Consider the following 22,361-nt stretch of genomic DNA (forward strand, 5'->3'; position numbering starts at 1 on the left):
GATATTAATCAATTTCCTGCATTTTGCTACTGTATTTTATTTCTTACACTGCTTTTTAGTGTTTTAATGACTGTTTTAATGTTTCAATGAATGTTCTTAATTGTTTTTAAATCTCCTTTTCTTTTGCCTTATGTTTTGTTGCTTTTAATGGCTTTATGTGAAGCACTTTGAATTACCTTGTTGTTGAAATGTGCTATACAAATAAACTTGCCTTGCCTTCAGTATAGAGACGTGTGCAAATGTGAGAGGAGGGCATGGGAGGGTTTCTAATCGTCTGCTCACTGCATAGAAGCGTGTGTGTCTCTTTGTGCAGGGGTGATAATGTTAAGGGGGTGTGGTGTGAGTGGTGGCGTAACAGTTATCTAAATAAGCGTGCATTCACAAACAATGTCATCTATTAATACTCTCCCATGACACCTTACTCACTAATTTCCACCAACAGGAAAGGCAGGAAGTCATGCCATCAGACAGGGTGACTGTAATAGCGGCAGCGGGACAACGCCCGGAAAGAAAGACATGTGGGATCTGACCAGGGGTCAGCCTTAATCAGATGTCATTTACAGCTTCAGCAGCTGAGCTGAATGACTACTGCTTTCTCACTCAGCTCCAATGTGTCCCTTATTACAGTTTCATTAAAAAAGTAATGACTGCAGCTGGCACCCCTTAATGAACATTGAAATTGCTGTTACGCTGTTCATACCAAACTATATTTCCATGGAGAAATGTGACAGAGGCAGTAGAAGGGGAAGGCAATAGCACGCTGGCAGCAGAGCAGGGTAAACACTGTTGCTGATGAGATGTTGCCATCAGCAGAGCTGTGATCAGAGCCCTTTGCTGTGTGTCTGAGTGCCTGCATATGTGCGTCATTGCGTGGGTGTTTTTCTGTGTTCGCTGAACTCTTCTTGTGTGCACATTTATGGGACGGTACCTGTGTTCGTGCCTTCATATGTGTGTCGGCTAGTTATGCCAGTGGGATTACAAAAAGACAAATGAAAGAAATTGGAGTTACCGGGGTGGCGCAAAGTGTGAATAAATCACTGTCAGGCATGCTTCATTTATGTTTTTAAAGCAGCTTCAGAACTTTGTCTAGCACAGCAAGGTTCCAGGATGTGCAAGGAGAAGATTAACACCAGCATTTGCACAACCATACATTTCTCACATTCTCTTTGATCGTAGATCATGGGGTGAGGGGAGATGGAATAGGTGCACTTCAGCAGCAATGACAGCTTTAGCTATTTCCTCTGCATGAGGAAAAGACAGTGTTAAAATGATTTGCCACGAGGGGTAGTCACTGGTATGATATGAATATGGCTTTGGTTCTATTTTAGCAGCCTAAAGAAAGATGATATCTGGAGGAAAGGTGAACAGTCAACCCTGACTGTCACTGACCAGTCAGACCAGTTTCACATAGTGCCCGTAAATCGTTCTTTGTGCATGTTTTGATCTTCACTAACCTGCTGTATCACAGTAATTCAAATGGTGTCTGGCAAGCTTCTCGCCAAACCTCCATGGCACTCTGATTTTAAAATGATATGTCCTCAAAAGGAGCCCATGGGAAAATTAATACTTAAGGGGCTTCCCGTCACTGCGCGTTAACGCTTTGCCTCCAGTCGTTTCAACGAGGGTAAGGCGGCAGAGGTGAAGCAGGTTCCATCAAGGCAGTACGGGCATAAAGCGGTTGCCACCCATGTGAACTTGCACAGAGTTCACTGTGCTGATCTTCTGTTTGTGGCTTTGGTCAATCAAATCAAGTCAAAAGTCAAAATGTGTAGCTTAGTGTAACTTATGGATGTTTGAGCTTCACTGTGCAGAATAATGTATGTGCAGAATTTGAAACTAAGGCTTTTTATCAGGGGAAAGTTTCTCTGTTCTCACCTTTAATCTCTAAACTGTAAACCAAGGGATACATTGAGCTGTTGAATACACAGTAGAAGATCAGGCTTTGACCCTGCATGACTCTGGAACAGAAAAACCCTCCGTATGCCTCAGCAGTGAAATCCCCTCACTGTCTACTACAGTTTAGAAATTTGCACTCTGTGCAGCCCTCTGGCTTAACTCACTAAATCTGGAGCAATTCAAAGGACTAACTATAAAATCAGGGTCTGTATTTCCTACACAAGGGGCTGCTTGAACAGGCTCTTTCTTTGAGAGAATCAAGACAAAATTGCAAAGTCGCACGGCTGGCTTTTATAAAATCGTGGAATCAAAGGTACAAGTAAACATTCCTCCAAAACCGACCTTGAACTGTTGTGGTTTGATGAACAGCTAGGCCAGCTGGGCAAGCTCTCTGTTCTCAGGAGGCTCCTTTACATAAATCAAATTATGTTTTGGTGTTGGGAGACAAGGTTTGTGTGTTGAATAGTGTCTGACTTGAGTTTTTTTTATGCAGCTTAAAAGCCATGGACGCATGTTAGTGAGTTAACATGAGTGTGAAAAGCTGAACGTAGTGGGAATCATAGCTCTCAGCTTTGACCTGAAGGGCTCTGATTTACAAAGAAGTGAAAAGAAAAGAAAACACTTTTCAGCTTTTCTGATACAATGTTGAAAACTAAAATAGTTTATACTGTCTTTTTATTCCTTAAAATGGCTTTATACATTTATTATGATTGACTCAATTGTCCTGTTTTCATGTCTTGAAATGTTTTGCTTTGTGAAGCACCTGGTAAATGGTTCTTGAAAAGCATCCATGTCTTCCAGTAGAATTACGAATTGAAAATGAATGGTGAAGGCTTCAATACAATCTAATTGTTCTTCTCTCCTTTCCAACTCGACTCATTTGCCTTTCAGTAAAGGGAGAACACAAATCCCCTCTGATGTGCCTTCAATTTATTCATGACAAAGCACAAAAAGCTTCCGTGCTTTTTCGGCACGCTCTCTAATTTAAACTTAATACAAACAACATCCTCCCACATTTGCTATCAATTCAAAAGCAATTAACGGTGCTTGTTGACTATGTGAATAGCTGTTCCACAGAGACACTCACATCTTTTTGAAGTCCCACACGGTGTATTTGGGCCAGTCAATGTAGCACACCACCCGGCCGGGGTACTGGTCCGTGTTGGAGTAGTAGTACTGAGGGAATGCCAAGAGCAGAGCCAGCACCCAGATCACTCCCACCACCACCTTGGTCTCTGTGGAGGACATGCGCTGCTGCAGAGGGTGGATGATGGCCATGTACCTGCAGGGGAGAAGATACAGTGATGCTGAGCAACACCTGAGCCTCTTTTACCCGAGTAGAAGTCAGGTTAAATGAGTCACCACCACCTCTGACATAACGCAGTTTGGATGATCACTTATTTACTGAATGATTGATTCGCAGTTCATAGCTTGGCTTTGAAAGTAATATGCTGAACTGATAAAATACAATAATAGTCATCTGAAATCTACACGTAGACAGATGAATAAAGCAATAATTTGACATTTTGGTAAATACGCTTATTAGCTGGTTAGCTCAGCCTAGCATAAAGCCTGGAGGCAGGGAAAGGTAGCTCTGTCCAAAGAAACATTGCACCCGAACAAGAAATAGTCCTGCAAATAACTCGCCGCAAATCCATAAATGTCAATATTACGCACTGGTTTTTGTATGAATTAAATAAACAAGATATACATTCAGACACACACTGCTTTTGTTACCTTTGGACAGAGCCAGACTAACTCTTTCCCCATGTTACCTCTCTTTATTCTATGCTCAACAAATCTAAGCGCTATATTTATCAAACAGACATGAAAGTGATATTGTCCTTCTCAGCCATACAATACTTCAAAACTATTGATCCATATGTTTTGGTGCTGCAGTGTAGCACACTGGATTTAACATTGAGTGTAAGGTTAAAGTGATTTAATGATGGTTGAAGGTGTTCACATCCATTTTGGGTGAACAATTGTAAGATGATGCAGCAGGACCTCGTCTGAACTGAATTTAACATGCTTAACCTAATGAAGATCAGACTTTAAACAAAAATCCCCAAAAACAAGCAAGCAGTGAGGCTGTCTGCAGTGCAGGCCTAGCAGAGCGTTACCAGTGAAGAGTCTGCTCATGTCTGTGACTCAGAGCCCTCAGGCCTTCATGGACTCCAAAGGATTTGACACCAAATATTTAATGTGATGACTTATTTATATTCATAATTACTAATGCAATAACTCTCTGTCCCCTAAAATGAAGGAATAAAAAGGGCTACAAACTTTACATTTGACGTGGATGTAAAGAACACGTTACGGTTAATAAATCATTTATTATGCACTTGCTTTTCGCAATCATTTGGAATGATTGCTCAGAAAATCTATTAAATGAAAATGTTAGAACTACAAACCATAGCTGCCCGTTGCAAAACATCTCTAACCAAATAAATTAGTTTTGTACGTGATTGTGTTTGATTGTTTACCTAAAGGCAGACTGGGGGAAAGGATAAAGAGTCGTAGAGATGGAGAATTCATTGTTAAGTGTGTGATCACAAGTTATTTAGGTCCTTGATAGGCAAAGTGTGAAAAATGCTCATTTGTGTAATGCTGATTAGAGTCATAAACTGAAAATAGAGTATGTGAAGGGTAACTCAAACTTCACACTGAAACACAACCTGCAGGACATACACACACTCGCCCACACACCTACGTCTGAAACATTTAAAAGGAGTCGAACAACACAGTAAGCTTTGATTTGTCAAAAGTCATACTGGTACATAATTCATTTTCTGGATAAAAGTTTTTTTTATGGGGATGGGATCACAAACGTGTGCTCTCCTGAGAGTTGCATTACAAAGAGTGTTATGAAGTATACTTCTACTCAAATGATTACCGTGTGCATTTTAGTAATCACATCACAGGTTCATAATCAGACTCCTAATCAGAGAGACGACGAGTGCATGAATAACCTAAAATGACCGAGAACATCTTTATCAAAACACTTGCTGTCAGAATCCAGTTCCTCAGTAAATACACAATGATTCAGGGTGTAAGGGGAAAACTAAAATGCATTACCTCTGTTCTTTTTTTAAATCCTCTGCATAGATTTTTGACTGAAGTTCATTGCAGATTTGGTTGAATTCATTTATCTTCATTTAAATCCCTTAAGCATGGTTTGTTCTTCCGTATTACTCAATAACCTGGGAGCTACATTTATCAAGTAAAGTGTTGATTTGATTGAAAACTATTTTGTCAGGGACACATATATTAATTATACACTTCATGTGTTAAAAACATTGAAATTAAACATTGTAATGCCTGACTGTATTCAGTCTGGAAGCATGCACGGTATAAATTTCTACAGAGCATTAACATCAGTGTTATTATTTTTTAAGCAAAGCTCTCGAGTGAAATGTCGGGTCTAATTAAAGGCTTAATTCTACTAATAATCCGAATGAATCTGCTAAATGGACGTCAACTTCTCCCTCTAATTATATCAGAGACAAGAGGAGGCCTTTGAAATCAAACGCTCCCAGCGGTCTGCTGAAAATGGGCAATCACAGCCTTGGCTTTACTTTGGCTCTGTTTCAAACAGCGCTGGCAGCCATGTGGCTTTTATTCATGTAGGTGAGTCATAGTCGGGCTGCTGATGTCAGAATCAAACACACACCTGCAGAGGACAGTGCTCTGCTCGCTCCACAAGCTCAAATCAGCATCATCATCACCCCTGCTGGCTTGCAAGCACTGTGCTCAGATCTAATGCAACCTGGACACCTGACCAGACAAGTAAAGGTTTAGTTTTTAAAATGAGCAGTCAATCTGGCGTGATTGAAGACTGAAGATTATCAAGAATGATGAAAGAAGCTGGACTGTTCATATGGGTTTCATACGGAACACACCAATCTGAAACAGACCTGTGCAAAACCTACCAGAACCTACCGGCAACAGCATGATGTGCTAACTATTGACATGCAGCCACACTAAAGAGCAGAAATATAATAATGTATCAAGATCATTGTTATCCTAAACTAGCCAACTCGCAAGCTTTCTGATCGACGTCTGCGATGCACATTCAAACCCCATACCAATTATTATTCAATTATAGTGTGTTTCAGTTCGAGCTGTTTTTCTGTCAGCGTATAATCTATAGCTCCCCCAGCATAACTCGATATGAACACTCCTTTTATTCTCGCTTTTTTTTCTCAAAAGAAAAGTCTCTGCATTCTAATGCATCCCTGCGACCTGGATAATAGATGGAGGAAAATGGCTGAATGGATTTAAATGTCCCAACAACCACTGCAACAGTACAGAGGTACTTCATTTTTATGGATTTGCCTGGAGCGAGCTCTGCTCTCCTTGTGTCCCTGCATTTTATTTAACATCTTGGAAAGCACACCTTTGAGACTTCGCACTCCTGTCTGTGAGCAATATCTGATTCCTCTCAAGATAATACCTTCTCACTAGGTGGCAGGCAGCATGGGCAGCTGGTGTTAGATTGCATGGGTGACATACACCTCCAATTATCCACAAATAGCACCTAAACGGCCGTGGCAATGCAAACAGTTCGATACAAACACCATGAGGCTGCTACATTGTTTTCCTGAAGAAAAGGAAGTGATTAAGAAGAAAGCAGCTGAAGCTACGGATGAAATTGCCTGCCTTCAAGCCCGCCAGTGATTTCTTTGTCCTTTTTTTCCAAATTGCATTTGAAAGTAGGCTTTGGTAATTTGATCATGAATTTGCTTAATCTGGATTATTGGCTTCTACGTTTTTTTTTTGTTGTTTTGCAGAAGGTTACGTAAAACTTCCATCAGAGGATAAAGAGCCTGGGGTGTGTGTGTGTACATATGTGTGTGGTAGGTAATTTGAAGTATTGTCACTGTTGTTTCTATTATTGTCTACATGCATACATATGAATCCTTCAGCCGCCTCAGTCTCATCAAAAGCCAGCAGACACCATGTCCTGTGCAAAACCAATATCCACCTGCATCCCCTCTTCCATGGTTGAGTATGTATCCTATGTGTGTATGTGCACATAGAAATGCTAAGCAATGTGTGTCCACTGAGGCAGAAGATGAGCTTGCTTGTTGAGGTTAGCCTAATCTAGAAAATCCGATCCTCCCAGCATTCAGGAAACGTGCTGCAAAGTGTCAAAAGCACAACCAAATAGAGAAATCACAAATCCAGAAAACACAATGCTGCAAGTTGCACAGTCATACAACGGGAATGACTATTTGATGAACTGATCATACCATATATTTTTTGTTCTGTTTTTGTTTTTTAAGTTCCACCATTCTGATTTCATGACCAGATATGATGTACCACTATGTTAATTGGTAGGCTATGAATAATCAAAAGGCTAACTGCAAATATCTGCAATAATATCTGAAAGTTGAAAAACAAAATGTGAGCTCATTTTGCATCTAGCGGTTAATTTGGCCTTAGTAACTTTATGACTCACAAACGACAAATATCCCAAACATGTCAACGTTGTCATTGTTACATGCATACAGTGTCTTTTCAAAATAAACTTCCAAATAGGTTTACTTAGTTTTTAGGTCTAGTTGGTAACAAAAGCACTTGGTAAGGCTAAGGAAAAGATTGTGGTTTGGGTTAAATTAAGTGCATTTGTTACGTCAAACAACTACTTTACGTAACTGGTGTTAATAAAATAAGGAAGTTGCGTAAGTAAACTACGTTAAAATATGTTCATCTATCCATCCTCCCCTCCCGTCTGCCCTAAGCAGACTGCCACACACCTTATACAACGGCAGTTGCACTGAGCGTCTAATAATAATGCGGATTGTTTACATTGGAGTTGGTTGAAAGCTTGGTGCGTCTCATACAGATGGCAAAGGTTGCCCTCTCTCTTTGCAGGTTTTTTTTGAATACGGTGCCTCTTTGTATGACACCGTACTTACAAAACAATTAAAACAACAAATAGGAATACCAAATGAAAGATAACATCACATCATCAATTATAACAAAATCCACCAGCCAGCCAAGTGCCCTAAAGCAAGGCACTAACAGCTTCGAAGCCATTTGTCAAGAATCGGAGACGATTTTTCAGTGACAGGAGATGACAAGTGTTGATTGGAGTGTTGTTTGTTCACTAAGAGGTGACATAGCTTTGAGGCAGCTGTTCAAAATGATCTAAATGTGTGACGCTGCCTCTGATGGATGTGGATTTATAGAAGCACTGATGCTGTCTTTCAAAATCATCAGATCTGTAATAAACAGTGGGAATGTTTGATGCGTTCCTGCTCACTAGATATCCGAATGCAAAATGTGCTGTGTGTGCAGTGACCTGACCCGCAAATACACCAAAGAGATTCAGCATTAAAATAGGAGGGAATAAAATTCCCTCAGAGCATTTTGCTAAAATAATCTCAATAAAATAGCTTACAGAAGCTTGGGCTATACAGTACTTTACCTCAGACAGACTGCCAGAGGTAAATTATACCGACTCAATAGGTCAATAGGATTACGGTAATTGACTCGCTGCATATGCAAATCTATTCAAACCTTTTATTGAAAACGTGTTTCAAATTTGCATCGCTGGCGGTATGAATAGTTTTGGTTTAACATTTTTGCAGCCAAGTATTTAGCATTATCGTATTTGATGTGCACTGTCCCCTATAAATAAAGAATAACCAAATCATTCGGACCATAGATCCATAAATAGATCAAACAGAATAAAAATGCATGTGCCTATGGTTTGTGATAGGCTTCAGACAGATTAAAAGAGAAAACCTAAAGGACAACTTCACTCACAGTAGAAATCCAAATCATTAAAATGTCTTCTTTCTCACACCACTCTAATCCCTGTTTTATAGATGTAAACCTTTATGAAATTAAACTTCATTACAATTGTCATATACATACAGGTACATAGAGGAAATTTGACCTAAGCATTTAGGCGCAGAGGGCTAATGTGAAGCACCCAGGGAGCAAGTTGGGGTTCAGTGTCTCGCTCAAGGACACTTGTGATCAAAGGACGACCCACTCTACCCACTGAGCTACACGTAGACATACAACACAGTCCTTTTGAGAAGCGATAACCTATTGTTCCCACTTTTCATGCTCAGATAACCAGGAAGAGAAAGGTGGGCAGAATAACTTCCCGTGATGATCCCTCTGGGGGAAAAAAAAAGACTTCAGAGGGAGTGGAGGAAGTGGAAATTGGATGAGGAAAGGTGAGAGAGCCGGAGAGGAGGCCACCGTGAGCTGTCGTTAATATGCTGTGCAGTAATGCTGCAATCCATTGTACTCGGAACTCAGATAAAAGTGCAATGGAACGGTAATTTAAGTCGGAATACCAGGTCGGAAATTCAGTTTGCCAACATAAACACACCTGACATCACAGCAACAATTACCTTTTTATCATCTTTTACTGTATGTCCTGTTTTATGGAGTGTTTAAGTTGTGACAACATTGTAGCTTCCATTTCCATTTTATTCAGTGATTTGTGCTTCTTCGTGAGCATGCGGCACCAGCCTCCTCGCAGTCACCACGAATCTTTGAAATTACTTAAATTAGATTTCTATAATTATTCCCCACAGGGTTAATTTAAAGATGGTTACTTTATACTTTTCTCTTTGCTAATGGCTGTGGTAATGTCTTGACCTGGTCTGTCTGGGAAAAGCTGGCTGTGTGCTTCAGCCAGGTGAATATAAAAGGTACAGAATGGTCCAGTCTCAAACAATCACTCTTTCATTTCTCAAAGTATTAGCTCCTCAGCCGTGTGAGGGGCAGCACGTAATAGCTCAGAAGTCAGAGAGGCAGGGAAGTGGTTGGCTGGCAGGTTGTGAATGAAAAACATTCTTATTTCTCTCAACAACTCCCACCGAAGTGCCCTTAAAGCCCAGAGCACTTATCATTAGTCAGACACTGACAATCGGTGCAAAAAGCCAGATTTACTAAGGTGTTTCCCAGAATGCATTTCAGTAGCGACTTTTAGTTTGCCAGGTTGTGCCTGCTTTATCTTTGACTGTTTAGCTGTTTAATTCATCAGGTAGAGCCTCCAATGGAACAGAGGGACATACAATAATAATAATAATAATAATAACAATGATTGATGATGACTATGATTATGTTGATGATAATAATAATAATCCATTACGATTAATAATTATTATGAATGCTTCATAAATATGAAAGGAACTGATAATTGTCTGTTTTTTTCACATGAACCCTTTCACAAAGTACTTTTCCTTTTGATCATTTGTTGAAAATATGAATTAGTGCATCATAATCATAATCATTTTGTGACACCTTTGACCATTCGGTTTAATACTACAGCAAATACTCCTTGAGCAGCAGCGTTGTCAGAAATACAATGTACATACATCGTTTTTTCTGTAAATCCCCATTTTTTAGGACCGGAATTGCGGACTCCACCACCACTAATAGAAATAACACAGAAAAAATGCAGACCATAGATAAAAATGAGGTCTGTTTTCATGAAAATCTTAAGGATTATAATTTAAATAGTTGGTATAAATTAAAGTTTAAAGTTTGGGGCCAATTTTTCCCCTGCTGTCTCATTGAGCAGACTCCTCCAGAGCAGGCTGCCAGACTCTGTGGGTTGCTGCTTTCTTTATCTATGATTATGTCAGTGTGTTTTATTTTAGCTTTCTTTTATGCTGAAAACATGTGTGTAAAATCTGGCATTTTTCAGTAGTTGTATGAGATGAAACAACTTTCCCTTTTATGGTGACAAAACTGCAGCACTTTACTTCGTTTAGCTCCATCAAAGCCCCTTTGAAATTAAACAACAGGTGCCACCAATGTTGCTGAAAAAAATTGAAATATCTTCAAAGTCTGATCTGATATCTTTTTTATTATTTATTTTCGGGGGTCACTTTGTAATGTATATTTACAAAGTATTGGTCCCCTTGATGGCCACAAACATCCCAATCTTGCCCGTGTCTTATCCTCGATGGCTGCTGCCTTTTCATACTTCAGGTTGTTGGGAACGAAAAGAAGCGTGTTTGAGTTATCAGTAAATATGAAAAACTAAATTATTGACATTAATAGAATTATTAATACTACTAAGTTATAATTAGTATTCCCTCACAATGTCAATAGTCAAGGTACTATTCCACATCCAGACTGAACAGTGAAGGTGTTTAGTTTGAGCACGGGCCACATATCCAGCTATAATCACAATACACATGCACAGAAACGCAGAGAACAGCTCAGACAATGGCAGATGCAAACTAGAATGTGGCTACGTCACGTGGGACTACACATTGAAGATAGATCGAACTATCAAAATGGAGGTGTAGTTTCGCATGTGACCACGCCTCGCGAGATCACAAAATGGCACGAGACTCTAAAATGGCGAGAGAGATCGCGTTATCTACACGTGGCTGAGCTATTTAGCTCCACCCGGAGATACTTAACACTATATGTGTGTGGGTTAGTAGAAAAAGAGAGAAAGCAAACAAAAAGAAATCCTCCAAAACAAAGCAGATCCTCCCCACCGCGGTGGAATACGGAAGATTGCTATCTCATCACAGAAACGCGGCTGACGATCTTGGACTTGCCCAACCGGGTTTCTGACCTTTGAACCCATGAGACAACAACTTCCGGACCCACTAGCGGTGACTGATCTCAAAACACGATTGCAGCAGTATGAAATACAGTCATTTCTACACAACATTAACGATCTCAGAGCATACACTATGACCTAAATCTGCACAGACTCTAAGCCTTGCGGTGAGATGACTTCGTGGCATTCACTGTTGTCCTTCTGAGCTCCTCGGTTCAACTCAGGATCGCGAGCTTCGTGCTCTCTGTGTCAGAGATAATTTCTTTGGCTCAGTAAGGGAATGTTTTTTCCTTATAACCGGCATAAAGTCGACTTGATTGGAAAGAGAAGTTGTCCTCTTTCTCTGAAGAATGCATTTTCTTCACTTCTGCAGGTAAGTTGTCCGCTTCTCTTTTTAGGATGCGAAACAAAAACAAAACAAACAGTCTTTATTCGTCCAGCGAATCTAAAACTGTTACCTAGGTTTTTCTTTTAACAGCAGCAAAGCTATGTTTCTGTGCCTAAGCACAAGCAAATTGAATCGCGTGGAATGGCTGAGAGCTGGGGGTGAAGCAAAGTTTTATAGTTTCAGGAACAGGCCAGAGCTGCACCACAGGGTTGGGGTGTCTGTGGCCCTTGTTCAATTAGATCGCAGTGTTGATGTTTTATTGCTTTCGCATCTAAGGCCATGTGAAACATTCCTTGGAGCTTGCTATTATCAACAACTGCAATCAGGCCTCTGATTGCTCTGCAAAATAGGCAGGCCCCAGTGTCTTTGTCACAGAGCACATGGTGAAGCACATGGTCCCAACAAGGTAAACTAATAAAAAGTTTACAATGGCTGCAGGACTAATCGAACTGCAAGATATTCCTACCCTGTCCTACAAAATTGCGTTCCCATAATACAAACCTAAATTCAGCAATATATAACAAAGATTGTTCACAAGTCCCAAATCTTGAGTCAAAGTCAAGTCTTTTGAGGACAAGTCCCAAGTAGAGTTTCTCTGACTTAAGTGCGACTCAAGCCAAAGTGGAAAACTCCCCCGTGGTTCTAACTCAGCACACTGGCATCAGCACCCTGATTGCACTGGTGATCTATGGGTTGTGTGGTGTTCTTGCACTACACACGACCCATAGATCGCCAGTCCTGAGTGTAGCAATGATGGAGATGAATAAAAGCCTTATCAGCTGCAGCATCTCATCAGGGCTGATGGAGCACTGTGCTCCAAAAAAAGTGTCATGTCTTGCAACTAATGGGAGCTCTTCAGCTCTCACAGGAAGTAGTGATTGCAAATTAAGAATTGAAATACTAACTGCATCCTAAACAGCAGTGAGAGATAGCTCCGAGTATTATATCACAGTGGGTGAATCTTTTTTTTGTTCCTACAACAGCCAGAAAAAGTATAATGCTGTCAGTGTGAATTATATGCTACTCAGGATTTTAATAACATGTTTGTGTAGCATGGACACGGGTCAGGGGCAAATTTGCCTGAATGTGTGGCCTGTTGCCATCTTAATCTGCCTTTTTGTTCTCACGTCCTCTAAAAGTTCAACTTCATTTTCGAAAAAGTCAAGTTCATGGCTTTCTTGCTAAAAGAGAGATATACAGAAGAATTAGAGGCCATTATCACCGAAGATGTAGAGGTATAAAAGACACCTATGCAAACTTGACAAGCTGCAGGCAGGATGTTCATCCGTATGTGTCACATTGATGCATTCATATCCAGAAACAGACACACTCACACAATGAATACAGATTAGAGATACACAAGCAAACACACATTGTAAATAAAACAGCATTCCTGGACACAGATGTACCAGTACACACACATACAATGTGTACTCGCACACAACCATACAGACAAAGATGCATGCACACGCACAAACACATGAAAATGCAATGGCTCACACCCCCATGCCCAGGCATTCACACATATTAACAAAGCAGCACAGGGCTTTTTATGCATCTAATTTCCATTCACCCTCGGGGTCCTTCACACCTGAATGTTCATTGGGAGGGTTATTGCATGCACTGAGCTCCACAGAGTTTCCTTCAACTTGTGACTATAAGAAGAGGTCCTTTGATGGAGAATAATAAATAAAAGCATTTCTCAGTACTGAGTTCACTTTATCAAAACTCTCCACACAGTCGGAGCAAGAGAAGTCAATGATCATCTACTGCAGTTCACTTTGGCTAACAGATGCTGAATAAATCCTGCTCACGCTACATTATTGCTGAATAACGCAACAATCAAACTTCAAATTCTGTAAAGTTTTGTCACACTAGCTTATAACTGTTCCGCCGGCAAAATACCTCCACTCATTCAATCCATGCTTTAGTTCACGTTCTCGTCTAGTCAGAGTGGTTTACGGCCCATCGCAGGTTGGAGTCACTTTTAGTTCCACCTTACTCTCCATTCCTCAACCCCACAGAGGAAATCCATCCTAATGGAGGTGGAGAGTTTATGACCACCAGCCACATGATCAGATAGCTGGATATAATGGACATAACAGTAGAAAATTGCAGGGGTGGATCAGACATGCAAAAAGATTGTGTTGCAAGAGACAGCACACAGAACACTGGCAAAAAAAAATAAGCCCGTTGAATCATTTTGCAGCATTTCTGATTCATTTATCTGACACATAAGTTAGGCTACTGTAAGGTTGCACAATCCATGCCCTTATTCTTGTTGTAATGGGATCTTGGTTTATGCTAAATAAAAAAAGACATAAAAGATACACATTAAAATGCTACCTATTGATCGTTTTTGATAATTGTTTAATGACTGTTACTGGTGGGTGACAAATGTCAGTGTTCACAGTTTATATATGTATCAAGTTGTTTGGTTGCATTTGTGCATTTTGATGTGAGAAAAACTGTTATGTTGAGCTGCATGTTGGTAAAGAGAAAAAACTGTAAGGCAATATATTGGTGCACTTTGAAATAAAAGTTTCCTTTCTTTGTTTTGTTCAAAGAGCAGTTGACCTCAATAACCTTTTACCTAAACATCTAAATAAATTCACAACCTGTTCCCCACCTGTACGAATTGATAATGACCAGAATCCTCCTAGATGTCAGTAGTTTTATTTCTAAAATATTACTATGGAGCTTATAAGATGGGCAAAAGGGAATTAGACAGCGATTTCTTTTCTGTAATGTGATCATAGCACTTTGATTTTTATTCGTAACCAGTATGAGCGCAATATTCCTGCATTTTGTTGTCAATCATGTAGGAGAATATGGTGAAGAACTTTGATCAGTCGTGAATTGATAATGTTGTATTTTAAACACATTTCTTGTATACTTTTGCAACAGACTCGCAGCTTACCTGTCCAGAGCGATTGCGGTCATTGAGTAAATGCTGGCGAAGACAGCTGCGATCGGAAAGAAGTTGTGAAAGCGGCAGTAGTACAGTCCGAAATACCACTCATTGTGCACTGCGTATGTGAAGTTGATCACCGTGTTGAAGGCGGACATGGAGGCTTCAGCGAACGCCAGGTTCAGAAGAAAATAATTGGTGACGGTCCTCATGCGTTTGTGCGCCATAATAATCCAGATCACTGTGATATTGCCTACCACGGACACAATAACTATACTGCTGTACGCAATGGCCCAGAGCACAATTCTCCAGACTGGCTGCACGAACTGGTTCCAGTTCGTGGTCCCGTTGGTGTCGTTGGAGCCGGTGGTCCAATCTGGCGCATTGGTGACATTGAAAAAAGGATCCATTTTGCTGTTTAAGACCGAAAGTCACTTTAAAACCCACCAACTGGATACAAGCCTAATTCATAACAAGACAACTCCGGTGGCAAATGCAAAGGGACCAAAGTTTAAGAAAAGCACGACGGCTGCGCGCTCTGTTGGAATGTTCACTTAGAGACTTTTTCTTGGAAATAATAGATTCAGTATAAGTAACACATGTGGACGTTACGATTACACCTGACTATCTATTAAACTAATGTTACTGTCACTTATCTCTGTGCGTAAAAACGCGCAAAAACAATTCTGTGCTCCGTCCTCTCCGCTCTGTTCTCTGCTGCTTCTCTGCGCAAACTGAGCGGCTGCACTTCACTTTTATGCAGCGAGCCGCTGCGCACCCGTCCAATAGGAAGTCTCTGTAATTATGATTATTCTATTTATTCAATCCGACTCAGAAGCCAACAGGATAATCATGCCTAAATACCTCTCATCTGATTAAATTCGCTCATAATTGCTTTGTAGGCAATAACAAATCGCACACAAGCAGGAGACTGAATGAACGCATTCGGGCACATGAGTAATAATGTGCTAATAGCAATACAAATAGTGTCAAAGTTGTAATAATAATGGTTTTAGTTGTGTAGAGGCATCATTGATGACCATCACTTTGAATGGATTTAATCTCAAAATAAAATTGAAGGAACCCATTTTTTTTCTGGATGTGGTGTGTAATGTGGTGAGGTGTCACACTGTCCCTGTCTTCCCACTCACCGCCCCCTCTTGTGGTCTCACAGTCTGGATGTGCATTTGGGGATGAGCTGCTTCATAGAACTTGAACATGCTGATGACAAAGATCAACAGTAGTAATGAAACATATACTTCAGATGTTCTTTACATATTTTCACAAAACACAAACAAAAAACGCTTAGTAGTAAAAAATAGATTTTATTGATTAACACGGTAACAGAAATTCTTCATAAGAGGGCCAGTCTGGGATATTTTCTGCAGCAGACAGCACTTGTTCACAATATCAAACTTTATATATTTTATCAGAGCTTTGTTCCCGGCTCCATTTTTCAAGACTGCATTTGCAGGAGTCTTCCCAGAGGAGCAATGTGAGAGGATGAATGAGCTCATTAAGGGCTGCTTCCAGGCTTGCCACTGGACTATTGAAGGCACAACAAGACTGGAAAGCAAAAAGTTGAATAGACTGTAACTCACAGCCCTTTGTTTTGTGATCGTGGAGTAGAGGACCTTTAATCGCCACAGGTTTTAGTGCTGTGAATCTGAAAGGTGTGACATCATTGATATTTTTGCAGGACATATAGGTTATTAATATTATAACCTACTGTTGCATTTTAAACCATGCTAGTGGCATGACTATATTAGTCTGATGGTGAGTTGCATGTCTGCTGTATCTGGTCCACACTGACATTTCTGTAACTGTGGATGGATTACAATGCAATTTGGTTCAAACATAAATGGTCTCAATGTCTTTGGTGATCCCCTGACTTTTCCTCTTGTGCCAAAGCACGACTTTGCTTAAGTACCGCCTCACAGAGCCCCTGGCCTGGCTGTTAACGCTCACTCTGATGAAACATATAGTGCTAACTAAATTACATTAGCAATTTTAAGTTATTGGAACTAAACTTGAATTGAATGCATCTTTTTCTAACTACATAATATAACTTCTGCCAGTTTTAAATTCTTTAAAGTCTGCAGTTTACATTTACAATTTTTTTGTTGAACAAAAATTGTAATACATGCTCTTTGTTTGCTTCAGGAAGATTTCCCCGTGAGGCTACAGAAGGTAGTCACTCACTCAGTAAGAATATCTTCATGTACATGGGCTTCAACCCTATGTGGCTGTATTGCTTTAAGCCTGCTTTAGAAACAATACAGAAAATAGGATTCTCTGGACATCCGATATCTTTCAGATGTGAACGAACTCTATCTATTATATTTAAAGCAGAGTTGTTGTTTTTTACACCAACCTTGGCCAGACAGGCAAGCTGCTGATTACCAGAACAATTTTCTCATGAATATATGAATGAAGCTGCTACATTACCAGGTTCCACAACAACTAAGAGATACCATACAGTTGGACAGGGTCACGGTAAATTCACTACTGGAAATACAGCAGCCACACAATAATGCCACACAGAATTCACTGTCAGGCTCTTTTGGAATAATATTGGAAAAAGAACAGACAGTTTCTTTGTGATGCACTGAGGCCATCATTCACTACGTCAAACTCACAAAGCGCAGAAAATCATGCAATTTACATCTTTGATACGTGACTATTTTCTTCCTCTCTCACAATTCTCGTAACTATTGCACTGCAGGCTACTCTTTTCATGCATGCTAATGCCGGAGTACCTAGTGTACCTCTTGTATGAGCCTTTTGTAGGTTGCCATCTTGACTAAGGCTCACTGGAAAAAGAAGAAGAAGCAATGCTATGTATTAGTATTGTGATTAAATGAAGGTAAAAAAAAAGGCAGATATGCAGTCAGTTAGTTCATTTTTCCATCTGTCTGTCCAACACAAACAACTCTTGGGCTGCTATGACATGTCAGGATTTTCAAGTCAGAATTACCCCTTAAAACCCGTTGGTCTGTGACAACTCTAACAGTTGAATGTCCATGAACGTTTCTGGGAATTCATGGCCCCTAAAGTAACCCACACATTTTTATATAATGATCAGGTCACAGGATTTATCACCTTTATTACCCCTTAAGTTTAAAAACAATACATTTGCATCTGTTTGATAACTTATTCACCACATTGTGGTTTGTAACAGTGGTTTTATTCTCTAATATCAAAAACTGGCTGGTCAACACATGTTCTCTTCTCTTCTGTAATTGTCTGCAAATGTCTGGTTCTCACATAATGCCTGATCTATGTCCTGCCCAGGTCAACAATTGCCCGATGACCCCAACAACATAATTTATCATAAAATGTTATCCTCCAAATATAATCCCATTATAGATGGTGTCCAGTCATGGTAATTATGGTCCTCTTGCACGAGGACGTTGCTTTTCTCTTGGGAGAAGCTTCGATCCACTCTGGACTGTCCTCTCCATCACAACTGTCAGAGCTCCATGGTGGAGTCTAAACTGCTTGGAAGGAGAAGCAAAAGAGGTGAGCGACGCCACACACGTTGATGAGATATTCTTCCTCATTTCAGCTGCATCCTAGTTGCACTGCATAGCTCTAGCCATGAAAACATCAGGTCGGTCACAATAACCTGTACGGCTGCTATCCATGCACCATGTGACATTGGGCCTCATGCAAGACGCAAAATATGAACACATTTTCTGTTATTTGTGTTCAACGATTGGTTCTTATTTTGTAAATAAATAAATAATTTCTGTGATTCACGGTGATTCACATTTTGTTCTCATTATTTCTTGTTTCAGAATAATAATATCGATTGGATCGTGGGCAAAACAAATACTATTGGTACTATTAAAAAACCCTTTGATGATATCACGTGTGTTCAGCTTCTGAATGGCTTATGCTGCTCTTCGATGTTTTTAATTTTCCTGTAACACCAGTACTGATGTTCTAGAAAATCACATATTGACTTTATGAAAGTTTATCGAACAGTACCTCAATTTAACTTTTGCTGAAATTCTTCCTTCTCTTATAGACTTTTTTTTGGTGGTATCTCTTCAATGCTTGTATTTGCACACGGCACAACACCTGTACTTATAGTGTTTAGGGGGCATTAACTATGCTAATATTCAACAAGCATAGTCTCCAATTTATGATCAACTGGGACTCATCATTCAGCACACCTGGGTAAGATTGTTTAGAATGTTTGGTGCATCTGGGGTTGAATTATTATTTTCTCTTTTGACAGACAATTAAGACAAAATATAAGAGACATTTAATAGAATGTCACTGCATGAGGCCCAATGATCCGCAGAGTCCTCTACATTTGATTTGCAGTGCATTGAAATATCTTACTTATAATTAAATTAGGCTATAAATGAACAGAGATGACTACCTGTAATTGTATAAAATTGAATATTAACTTTCTGACCACATCTCTTTCTGTGTCTAGATGTTTTTCCTCTAATAAAGCATGCATCACGTCCCTTTTTCTCAAAGCAATTCAGTTTGAACTGTTCGTATATTTAGATTGTTGCTTCAATTGAAGGTAACGCCAAAACAAGACTATAGTCTACGCCCATGCGAACTGCTCTGTGAGGCTCTACTTGGGAACAGTGGCACTTTGCCCTAAATGCTAACATCTCCATGCTATCATTCTTACTGTGACAATGCTAACATGTAGATGTTTAGCAGATATAATTTTTACAATGTTTACAATCTAGATTTAGTGTGTAAGCATGCCAAAATCTTGAATTAGCACAAAACGCAAAGTACAGCTGAGGCTGATGGGAATGCCAATAATTTAACAGTTATACAGAAAAACCAAAGTATTGGACACATTTAAATGTTGACATTTTGCTCCTTCAGGTACTGAAACTACTGAAAAAAACATTATAGTCAGTCTATTTTTCAAAGTTAAATAAAAGCAATTTTCTTGTTACCTTCCTAAAGCTGTCATCACTACTGTGACTGATACTGAGCATCCCCTCATGGCTGCAGCTGGGGCTCTGTCATCAACTGTTGTGATGGGAAAGGGGAGTTGTATGACTCTCAGGTGATAGCAACAGGCTGTCACAGTGAAAGGGAATCACCACTGTATAGGAGCAGTAAAATATACGGCAGCATGATCAATGACCATACACGTCAAACTATGATGCTCTAGGTAGCCCTCCAGCATCAATTTCCGCTCGTTACATGGATACACTTTCTTTCCAGAATAAAAACAAGTAGGAGTAACGTTATACCTTTTAAAAGAGTCAACACTGACATTTTGTTTCACACAGGACACACACTGCGCTCCTGGGGGAAAGCTCTGTGTTTGTTTGACACATCCATCGATGGTGACATAGTTCCGGTTCATAAATTATAATTTGACATGTGAACCATTAACAATGCTGCCATATTTACGAGTTGGGATTGAGAACAGGCTGTTTCGGTTCATGGTCAAACTCTAGACCACCAGGTTGCCCCATGTACAAATAAATAAATAATAACTAGACCCATGTATTTCTGATCTCCGGCCTCTACACTTTGAAAGGATTATTGTATTTCACAATTAAACAAGATTCACTTGAGACTTGTTTTACAGTGCTACCTAGTTCACTCTGGGTGTTTGATCCTAATCTCCTTTTGGTGTAAATTGCAGCAATAGGTTGCTTGATATGTTTTTATTACGTATGAGCTCACATTTAGCATTCATGCATCATCTAGCTGAACCAAACTATAAGCTGCTAGTTAGCTATGTCCAATCTATCAGTATTAAACAATCCTAAAACAGGTGGTAGCAAGTTTTGTTCACTCATCGATCTTATGAAAGGATTTTGTTAACTGCTGTTTTCCATTAAATTAGTCTGACTTCAGTTATTTAAAGACAGGATTGTATGTCAAACTGTTTTGGGGTTTTTTTCACATAAAAACACAATTCTAATGTCAGGCTCTTTTAGGGCCCTTCCCATGTTGGGGCAATAGTCAAATCTACTCTCTATTACCCTCACTACAACATCCCTGACTGGAGACACCAGTAAGAGCAAAGTGATTCTCAGGGGTCTAACTGATTCTGCCCACTTGATTCTAGCTTGAATGAACATTTTTGCAACAAAGTGAGCTCTGACCTGTGAGTCTGCAGGAGTCATACAAAGCCCACACCAAACCCTGGCACATATTCTTGAATGTATCAGTTGCACGGGTTTCATGAGAGTCAGATCATATATTCGCTGAGAGTAACTGTGATAGAGCTGTGATACAGGCAGAAGAGCATTCAAGAAAGAGATACAGCAAAGGTGATGACTTGTGAACATTCAGAATGTCTAAAGAAATAGTCTAAATATATATATATATATATATATATATATACTGTGTGTGTGTGTGTTTGGGTGGTTTGGAGTATGGAAAGGGGCTGGCAGAGGAAGTGCTGGATTCAGATGACTTAACACAAGAAATGAGCTGGGTTACTGAATTTAAACTCAATTCAGTCCATGCAAACTGTCTCCCCGGCTGGCCGATGATCCTGAGGGACTGAGAGACATTAAAACATTTCTGAATTCCAAATGTTATTTCTGACCTTTCGATTGATTGGCTTTCAGTAGTTTGGACTAAATGTTTCCCTACTTCTCACTTAACATTTAAACTCAATTATGTGTGAAAGATGTGAGACTCTTTGATGAGCTGCCGACAATCTAGCCCTCAAAATGTGCACAGAGATGAGAGATATAATTCCTTCAACAAAGATCAATGAACATGCTGATGAGTGAGAGAAGCCTTCAGAAAGATGAGGTTTACAGATTTTGCAGAGCAGTGCATGATCGTTAATTATTTTCTTTGTCCACTTATTCTTGTTGACGATCATGGGACTAGATGCAATCCTAGGATGCACTGGAGTAGCACTACCCCTCCATATCAGGGCAGAGCAGTCCAATAGGCCAGAGGCCGTCGGGTCAGCCACAGAACAGATGACAGGAGACATAATAAGTGAGGATATTTGCGCAGGAAGAGGATAACGTTGGTTGAAGGACTTCAGTCATTCGTCAACTGTAACCTGATGACTCATGGCTCGTGCTTCTCCCTGTCTACACGATGGAGTGTAGACAGGAGATGAGGTTGCACACCACCTGAAATTGAAACTATGTCAATGCACCTCTCTCCAGGACTGAGCAAATCAGGAGGAAGTGAAACTACTGATTCCAATAGACATAAGAAAACAAACCAACTTCTAAAGATGGGAAACTCAAACACTGTTGCTGATAATCATCTGGGTGAACATACGGACAGCTTTGCAAGTGTGTAAACCAATTTGCGAATGCATCAGTAATGTCACAAGCATGCCAATTATATCCAACCGGTCTGCAGCAACAACTGATGCAACCTGAAGCAAGGGGGATTAGCTGTGCACTGAGTCTGTACATAATGCATTACAGCTCGTAGTTACTAATTTATCTGCTTGTATTTCTCAAAAACATGTTTTTCTGTCTTTTAAGTATGTTTTAACTTATGTGCATATTCTTGTCACATTCACTTTTTTTCAAGTCGGTTCACCAGAAAAGTAATGCAACAAGGATTGAATTACTTTTAACGAACCTCGTTGATTATATATCTGTAACCATGTTGTTACT

At 39.9% G+C, this 22,361-nt stretch overlaps 1 protein-coding gene across 2 annotated transcripts in view; it reads right to left on the reverse strand.

The window, feature by feature from the left end:
- The window catches only part of tacr1a (tachykinin receptor 1a), a 35,487-nt gene extending 20,022 nt beyond the window's left edge, over positions 1-15,465 (reverse strand). For both annotated transcript variants that reach the window (XM_031849198.1, XM_031849197.1), the window contains exons 1-2: positions 14,764-15,465; positions 2,984-3,178 (exon numbers count right to left, since the gene is read on the reverse strand). In XM_031849198.1, the coding sequence (XP_031705058.1) occupies positions 2,984-3,178; positions 14,764-15,164 (596 nt within the window). In that variant the 5' untranslated portion in view covers positions 15,165-15,465. The remainder of the gene's footprint in view (positions 1-2,983; positions 3,179-14,763) is intronic.
- Between the last annotated feature and the right edge of the window lie 6,896 nt (positions 15,466-22,361).

This window comes from Anarrhichthys ocellatus, unplaced genomic scaffold (genome assembly GCF_004355925.1).
Source record: "Anarrhichthys ocellatus isolate YVR2014 unplaced genomic scaffold, GSC_Weel_1.0 scaffold9, whole genome shotgun sequence".
Taxonomy (NCBI): domain Eukaryota; kingdom Metazoa; phylum Chordata; class Actinopteri; order Perciformes; family Anarhichadidae; genus Anarrhichthys; species Anarrhichthys ocellatus.